Source organism: Hyposmocoma kahamanoa, unplaced genomic scaffold (genome assembly GCF_003589595.1).
Source record: "Hyposmocoma kahamanoa isolate Upper Pololo Valley unplaced genomic scaffold, ASM358959v1 303, whole genome shotgun sequence".
Classification (NCBI taxonomy): Eukaryota; Metazoa; Arthropoda; class Insecta; order Lepidoptera; family Cosmopterigidae; genus Hyposmocoma; species Hyposmocoma kahamanoa.
Window position 1 is genome coordinate 907,970 of NW_020653784.1, and position 9,406 is coordinate 917,375.

The 9,406-nt window shown below is 37.5% G+C and overlaps 1 protein-coding gene across 1 annotated transcript; it reads right to left on the reverse strand.

Annotated features, from left to right (window-relative positions):
* Positions 1–1,196: 1,196 nt before the first annotated feature.
* On the reverse strand, positions 1,197–2,003 carry LOC113229316. Its single transcript, XM_026462870.1, has one exon. The coding sequence runs from the start codon at positions 2,001–2,003 to the stop codon at positions 1,197–1,199; it is 807 nt and encodes a 268-aa protein (XP_026318655.1).
* Positions 2,004–9,406: the final 7,403 nt, after the last annotated feature.

Here is a 9,406-nt window from a genome sequence, read left to right on the forward strand (position 1 = left end):
CCTATTGGTATAATATGTAACTTTATGAACAGCTATTTTTGTAACTAATTCGGTTTACACTGATGAGCTCTAATTTCTAGTGATAACAAATAAATTAACTAGATGGCGCTTATTTTACAAATTGTTATAGATACCTTGCCAGCTATTCTTTTATTTTGCTTAGGATTAGCGCCACCCACTTTAGCCATTGATATCATCCATTGATACGCATATGTACCAAAGTTCCGAAAATGATAATTATTAATACAAACTGTGCTAGAGGTGACAATAGCGTCAATCGCTAAATAGCGACATCTGTGACTGGTAATTGTAAAGTTTCCTAACTGGGTGATGAAAAACTTTCATAGATTTAAAAAGTCTTTGAACAACCAAAAACAAAGATCAAACAACAAGCACATAGAAAAATTCGTGAGATCCGCTGGTTCGTTCCGTGGCATAGCGTCTGGCACGGTTTGCTAGAAGACGTCGGTTCGAATACGTTCGGATCGAAGGATTTTTTCCAAGTATTCGGTCTTTTCTTGATCTTTCTATTAATAATTATAAGTAACTAGTGGAGTAATTTCACAAAATAATAGTTTATGTGACTTACATAATTTAAGGCATTAAAATACGAGTGCGTTTGAACCCTAAACAACATCTCACGAGTGTTTTAATGCCTAATTATATACAGTTACATACACTGCTTTGTCTACACACATATTATAAGCTCTCTGTAACGTGTTCAGGAATGGCATGTTACGACTGGCGAAACGGCAGCAAATAAAAACTTTTCACGCGCGTATCTCACAGCCGTAGTTTTTATTTTTAATTCATAGACAAACTAGAATCGGCCCCAACTATCATATCGTTCGATATCAAATAACGTGTGAAATTGTCAAAATTGTTTGCTATTGACATTTAGTTTCGAATAAAACTTCATCTCCACTGATATTAGAATTGAGGTCCAATCAAATTGTTTTGTTTTTCAGAGATGTTCGATGTTTGAACGTAAATAATAACATTTTCACCTTTATGCTGGTCGTAATTTGCGGATTTTGAACACATTATAGAGAATTTATGATGTGTGTAGATAAAATAATTTCAATACAAATTTACTTTAAGAAAATAATTCAAATTCAAATTATTTATTTCGAATGTTATACAGACAAACAAAAATTAGTAATACAAACAAAAACTTACACACTAATGTCAGTAAATTACAAATATTGTCTTTGTTTAGGGTGCGTGTGAATTTTTATCCAGTGCTCAAGGAATGAACCTTCGACCCTTCCAGCAATGATACTCAGGAGGCCGCTGCCACTACCACTGATTCGGCGCTTCAAGGAGGCGATTCTTTTTCGTATGATGGCAGCGAACCCATCTATTTGTGCATACGCGAACATTCCCGAGGCGCTGCGGAATCGGGGCAGCCGCAACAGCATCCTGAATATATTATTAAATACAACTCGTAGGGAGCTGAGAGCTTTCAGGTTGTAGTTAACCCATAGGCTACTGGTGTAAAAGGTCTTGCAGTAAGCTTTAAATATCGATACCTTAACGTTACTAGTACACCTAGCAAACCTACGAGCCAACATGTTGCCCCGCACTGCCAGCGCCCTATGTTCTCTTTCAATATTTGTATTATCTCCAAAGGACTCGGTGACCCAGTGCCCAAGGTACTTCAATTTGGTGACTTTATTTAACTTCTGGAACGGTGTTATAGCATTTGCTACCAGTTTTAAATAAGAGCAACTCGCTTTGCTAGTCGCATTGTATCGAAGGACTTGGGCCACCGCATAAAGTTCACAGTTTTTCACTAGCTTCCGAAGTGCACTTATTGACAGATTCAGCAACACCATGTCATCCGTGTAACTGATGTTGTTCACAATAGTACCCTCAATTGAGCATCCGATTCCAGTGTTACTGAGTTCGACAATTAGACGGTTCATGTACTGTTTGAAGAGGCTCGGTGAGGTCAAACCCGCTTGCCTCACGCCACACTCCAACCTGTACATGCCCGACATAGTGCCCTCCCATCTGACATAATTTTATCATTATTGTACCAATATCTAAAGATACTAATTATATCACCCGGGAGATTAGTTTCATCCTGTAGTTTACTCCACAACCTGTCATACGATACGAGATCGAAAGCTTTGGACAGGTCGAGGAAGCAAGCGTAAACAGGAGTTTTTTTCGACGTATAATACTGGACAGTGTGCTTAAGGCAAAGGACAGCAGCTTCTGTCGATAATCCTGTGCGCAACCCAAATTGAGCATCGTGCAGTTACTAGTGCTTCCTTAAGTGCTTATCAAGCAGACTGTCCAGTACTTGTCCTATTATGGTAGCCAGGGATATAGGTCTATAGTTATTGATACTTGAAGCGTCGCCCGTCTTGTTCTTCGCAATTGGTACAACAACAGTTATGATCAACTCCTGAGGCAAGTATGAGTGCCCCACACATAGTGTGAAGAACAAGGCGAGCACTCGGGGCAGGTGTACACTTCCATGCTTCAAATGCTCTACGCAGAGGGAGTCGTGACCAGGAGACTTGCCACGTGCCATTCCCTTGATGACCGCCGCAACTTCTTTGGGCGTGAAGCGGACTTGCTGTGGCTGCCCCTTGCCATCAAAGTCCAGGGTCTGACTCGCCGCAGGCCCCAGAGGTAACTTGACTTCGAAGTGCGTCCTAAATAATTCTGCTATCTGGCAGGGCTCAGTTACATCCTCAACACTGACAGGGTGACTAGACTTAGTATTGGATTTCTTTATTGCTTTTGAGAATTCGGAAAACTTTTTATTAGAATGAAGCGATGCTAATATCATTCGTATTTGTTCCTTATTATTTTGACACCACTTAAGTTTACTTTTAAAAACCTTCTTAGACTCCCGCATCCTATTGAATATGGGTCCACATATAGATCTACCATAGTCAGTCCACTCCAAAAACCTAAGCCGAGCCTCCTTATGATAAGAAATGTTAATAATAATGTTAGATCACGATCAATATTTTATATAATATTACGAGGAAAAAGCTGACTACATATATTTCATATTAAAAAGGAATTACTTGATACCCACGGCTTTTTACAAATACAAACTATATCCAGGCAATCGATCAGCGCAATCTAGACATAAAACGGTATTTTGACCTTTCAGAGTTACGATCTGCAGTATGGAGATCAGCAGTTCACTCATTTGTCCATGATGATAATAAAAACTTTGTTATGTTGTAGAACTAGTCACAGAATTGTTATATTAATTCCCACTATATACTTGTCTCGGCTCTAAGCCAACAAATATCTCCCAAGGCTGCTTCCCAATACTTATAGGGAAACAAGGGAAAACTTAAATCCGTTTATCAACATTATCGAACTCGCGACGACAAAGCCGCGAATTATCGCTCTCCGATACTAAGAACATCCACCTACAAATTTGAAAGTATTACAAAAGACGAATGTTTGATACCCGATTGAATAAGCACATTTGAATTGAACGTAGATAATATACACTGGTATATTCCTCGCCTAAACTTACATATAGTACATGATTCCATGCAATATAATAATACTACAAGATAAAAAGTTTTTTTAAATAAATTAAGATCGCTCTTTATACGAAAATAGTACACAGACTTTTTAAATGCTAAAGTAATGTGACTCCATGAATTCATTCCTAAATTAATATATAAGTCCATTATTTAAAATAGATGTCTTATTACTTAAAACAATTTGTTGTATTTTTGCTGTATACTGTATTAATGTATGTGTATTAATTAATTTTGTATTTTTAACCGAGTTTCAAAAAGGAGGAGGTTCTCACCGATTTGAATAAAACTTGGCAATTATTATTATTTTTTATAATATCAAGTGACGGGATGGGAAGTCGTGCGCCTGATGGTAAGCGACACGCCTATCTACAACAGTTGCAGTGCCACTCAACTTTAAACCTCAAAGACCAGAGGGGCACTGCCACTGCGCCCGTCACCCTGCGATATAAAGTCCCGTGTGCCTGTAATTAGATAGATGTAATTCCAATAAAAAAGCGGAAAAGCAAACTTTTGAAGTCGGCTTTTTTTTAATAAAAACGTTATAACATTTATTTTCGTTTATTAGGTACTTTGTTATTTCCTATATGTTTTTAGCTGTGCCCTAACACGGTAAATTTCATTACGTCCTTACATGTTTGCTAATAAATAAATACTAAAACATTTAATCATTATGTAAACGCTTTTGTTACACTGAATTCCACATTCTAGAAAAATTGGTTATATTTTTTTATACGCACGGACAGGAAGGAAATCATTGTTTTGACTGTCTTTTGTACATTTATTTTTGTTTATTACTATTTTGTTTTTATATTAACTGGTTACATTACTTGACGGTCATATTATCCCTTGACATTGTATTTTTATACTGCCGTCCACTAATTAAAACTCGGTTAAGTGGTCAAATATCCGTTTTAAATAGATAGAGCACAAATATATCTTTTAAAATTAGTTAACGTGCTCGACTTATCGGAACTTACTCTAGCGTTGCTTAACTGAAACATCATTAAACAATTTCAATCTTCTAAAACTGGGTTATGGTTTTTTAAGATATCTCAAAAAAAAATTTTGTCGTTTTATTTATCTCGGCAATACATTCCTCTGGCTTTATCACGTCCTGTAATGATAGTAACGTGGTGCTAAGCTCGACTTCAAGACGTAGTGCACCTGGCATAACGTGTTATTGACCATTGCTGAACACTGGTCTCTTTCAAGCAGAGGGTCTAGTGCCTGAAGGCTTCACACGTTTTATAACTTTCTTGATGCGCAGGTTTCATTATTACGTTTTGATACGAAATATCACAAGTATTTATGAAACTTAGAAGTCTATAGATATGTTTGCAGCGGTAGAGCTCCTTGTGAAAGAGTTCGTCCAGGGAAGTACTGCCACCTTACCTATTTCTGCCGCCAAGAAGTAATGTGAGCATTACTGTGTTCCGGTTTAGAAGGGTGTTGGTGAAATCACAGGCACATGGGCCTTGTCAACTTATATCTCAGGGTGACGGGCGCAGTGGCAGTGCCCTCAGATCTTTGCGATTTCAAGCTCTGGAGTGGCACTGCAACCGTTATAGATAGGCGTGTCCACTAGGCACACGACTTGTTCGTCCCGTCGTTTGGTATTCTAAATAAAAATAAAAATAAAGTATTTAAATATAAATAAGTAACTTGACATTTTTAATTAGTTGCATTAATCAAAATGTTTTCAGTTCATAAATTCAAAATGTTTAATGTTGTAATTAATATAATTCCAATACTAATGTCAGGCAAATAATAGCTAAGAATTTATAATTCGTATGTTCCATATACTCGTTTCCCTATTTAGTTCGTATGCCTTAATGAGAGATATTTGAGACCGAGTCTACATTTTAGGTGAGGCGTGACAGACCGACCTTCGCCTCCCGCAACCCGCACGCTAACAAAAAAATTAATATGCATAAAATAAGAATAGACGCAGAAATTTGTCACTGTCCAACGTTGACAAGCGCCCGGTGGCGACTGACGGGGCAGTCATTATAGTAATCATTACTACAGGGCTTCAGACGAAAACCAAAATTTAGCAAGTTCTCTGTAGTACTTAAAGAGAAATATTTCCATATAAATATTATGTACAAACTTAGATATTTTATTCTTAAATAATTCGTTTTACATTTTTGTTTCAGCTTGTTTTCAAGATTTTATATGATCAGATAAAGCACATCCTATCGTGTAACAAATTAGCACATTCTTTAGACAATATCCTTTGGTGTATCGTATATTTTTTGTAAGATTGTTATTTAATAGTAAATACTTAAACCATTTGATCTAACAAAATAGTTGTTCCTGCTCCTCCTTCGGTAAATCGTCTTAAAGCGCAGTCTTATAGACGATGTTTCATATATTCATGTACTGTAACTTGTGTGGACGAACAAATATATATATTTTAATTCAATTGAGTTAAAGTCATAGATACCATTGAAACGAATTAAAAATATATCGACAAATGTATCTTAACTGAATATTCTTGAAACATGTTCCCAATCTTACAAAAAAGCTGTTCGTGTCAAAAAAATAATATTGACCCATCCACGTTGTTAATGCCTTCGTTTATAAAACTCGACATTTTCGGAATATTAGGGACGAATTTTTATTTTGATACGTCACTAGTAATACAGCGCTGGCCGTGTCACGTCGAGACGGGCCCACCCGGCCGGCGTAGCGAGCGGCGCCTCCCGCCGTATTTATGAGCCATGGGCCGTGCGCCCGTCACTTCTGATCCGCCTGTTATATGCATTGTTTTTATATTTACCTCACCCCGTCGGCCATAAGCTTACAGCGACGTTTAACAATTACTTGTATTTAGACATCGGGTGTCCCATTACCAATTTTATGATGAGCTGTGGTATTGAGTGACGACAAAGGAATATTGTATTGTAGTAATTCATGTTATCGACAATCTTTTTTTTTATAATATATAATACCAAGTGACCCGAGCAAATCGTGCTTCTGACGGTAGGCCCCGCGCCTGTCCATAGTCCATACAAGTTGTAGTGCCGCTCTGAGCTTTAAATAGCAAAGATCTGAGGGGCACTGTCACTGTCACTGCGCCCGTCACCCTGAGACATAAGTTGACAAGTCTCACGTGCCTGCAATTTCACCAGCACCCTTACACTTCAAAATCTTGGCGGCAGAAATAGGTAAGGTGGCAGCGTTTCCCTAGACGATCTCTTTCAGAAGGAGCACTAAATACAGCTACTATAAATCTTTATACAGAGAAGTATAATTACCTTTTTTCATACGATATACAATTTTTTTTTAAATCTCTTGTCAGTTGTCCAAAACTGTTACTTTTCTAATCGTCATTTTATTAAAGATGATCTGACATTCCTATATAATGAAGTCGAACAATATATTCCTCTGAAGAAGAAAGTTTTAGGGCCAGATCTCCTCAAGTTACATTATTGTACACGGCGCATGGTCACAAAAGTTTAAATAAAAAATAGAAACAATTACAGCCGTCCGCTCGCGCTTGTGGCGCACGCGCACGACATCGCCGTTTACGCGAATGGCCCGTAACAGCGGCTGAAGTGGGTCTCAAATTGACGGCCGTCTCTCTATTAAACGTGATGTTTCGCTTTTAACGCCGCCCCCTCACCCCGCGGCCCGGGCCCGCGTCAGACGCCTGTAAATATTTGGAAATATTGCCGCGGCGACCACTTTGTTACAAGTAATTTATTAACCAGCGCGTGCTTATCGAGTTATAGATATTAGTCTCCGTGTAAAGTTTCAAATTTATATGATTTCGTTGTGCATTGTGACCAAAAGGAAATGAAATAAGACCATTATTATAATTATTATTAACTGGGTGTCAATATTTGCCCGGAACGCCATTGCGCTGCCTCCGCACTTACCCGTTGCGATGATTTGAATCCAGCTACGAAAACGCCTCGCGAGGTGTCCACGGCACGTTTTATATTGCTATCAGTTTGTTTAAAGTATGGCTCATAACCATTCCTTACGCGTAACGGTGTCATTCTAGAATATTTCAGTCGTTTAGCGAGAATTTAAAAGAATTTCAAACGACCACAGACGATTATGTAGAAGCAAGTGGTACTAAAGAGATATACGATTTATAGTCAACAATTTTCGTATAAAAATAAAAAAGAGCACAAATGTAGTGCAAGTAAAAACCTATGGAACTGACCAAGCTTCAATGTACATTGAACATAGTAATATTTTCGTTCTGATTTCCATAACCGCGTTGCAGCGGCAGCATCGGCACCGGCCGGCGGCGGTAGTGGCGACGATCGAGACGGACGGATAAATGTTTGCCGGGGGATTATTTTCCAATTGGAACGTGCTCAGAAGGCGAGCGCCATGCCCGCGCCCCGCCTGCGCCTCTCTCGCGCCCACGGGTCACCTATTTGAGTTTCAATTACTGCGCGGCCTGCGCAAACACCGCTCGGAATGCTGTGGCGACGAGGAATTATCGATATTATAATGACATTTTACTGACCTAATTCAATACGTCTGCGGTTATTTATGTATGATGACTCAGTTCAAAAACAAAATTAACACAAAATATTATAATTTAAATTGTCAACAGATATTTTTACCGATTAGACAGATATTTAGGTACTTTCCCACTGGTGAGGTGAGACGAGGACTGAAATTTGCAATTTTATATTGTACCAAAAACGACATCATTACAAAATACATACATATGGAGCAGGAGTTTTACTTGAAGACATTAGAAACCCTCAGCTGAGCTGTTCGTCAATAACGACCTGGACACAGAGTTACTAACATTGCAACGGAAGATTATTAATATTAATCGTGAGATTGTAGGTTACATACGATTTAAATATAAAAAAAATGACTTTTTTACAAATTATTGCAGAATCTGCAGTCGAATTTTTTACATTTATCAACCAAGTAATTTAGTATATTTTATTTCAATATTTATATTTTACTATCCACAACCTCAATTCTCGTTTCTTTTTGCCTCTCCAGTTGAAAAGCACCAATAGACATCATTAGAACTGCAAAACCTGCAAACGATAAAATATAAAATATGCTTAGTTATTGGACAGCGTGAAAAAAGTAATAGTAAAGGACCGACACACGTGAGTAAATAAATTCAGCACTATAGACGCTTCAAAGTATATTGTTAAAAAAATACGCACTTGTATAATTTTTGGACATTCTGCCAAGAACCGTGTACGGGCGGTATTGTTTCAATTATTGGACACGATCTTTAAAATAACGATAATGCTTAACAAAAGACGTAAAAAATCTCTTATACATTAATATGTAGGAAAATATTTAGCAAAACTTTGTACTCTGTTTGAAAATAAAACTATTTTTTCTAGATCTGAAAAAATCACGTGTTCTTTTTTTCACACTTGGCGTAAAAATCTTAAAAATCTTTGAATGCAGTTCGCATTGTTTTTAAAATCAAAATAAGTCTTCTTTCAGTAAAATTTTCTATCTACGGTATTTTAGGTACATCCCCTCTCTGTGGCACAGCCGTGAGACGCCCTGTATATTGTAAAAATACACAAAGTTTTATTGACACGTCAAAAATTTGAAATAACATTAAAAAACCAATTCAAATCTAAGTCCTGAAGAAGTAGAATTGCGTCAGTGTGGCACCAAATGAGCAATTGGTTATACTTTTGTACATAATTTTTTAGCTAAATCACTTTTTAATTCCAGTTTTGTCTGAAAGAGATCCCCTGTAGTGCCTAAATTCGTTGTTTTCTTATTTCTTACAGAAGTAGAGACCTCATGACCTGAAATGCAGGATTAACCTAGTTACGGCGAATCTGTCTCTGCGAAGTTATAATCAATAATCAAAATCACACCAATTACTGTTCTCAAACTAGGGAATTTCTTGTACT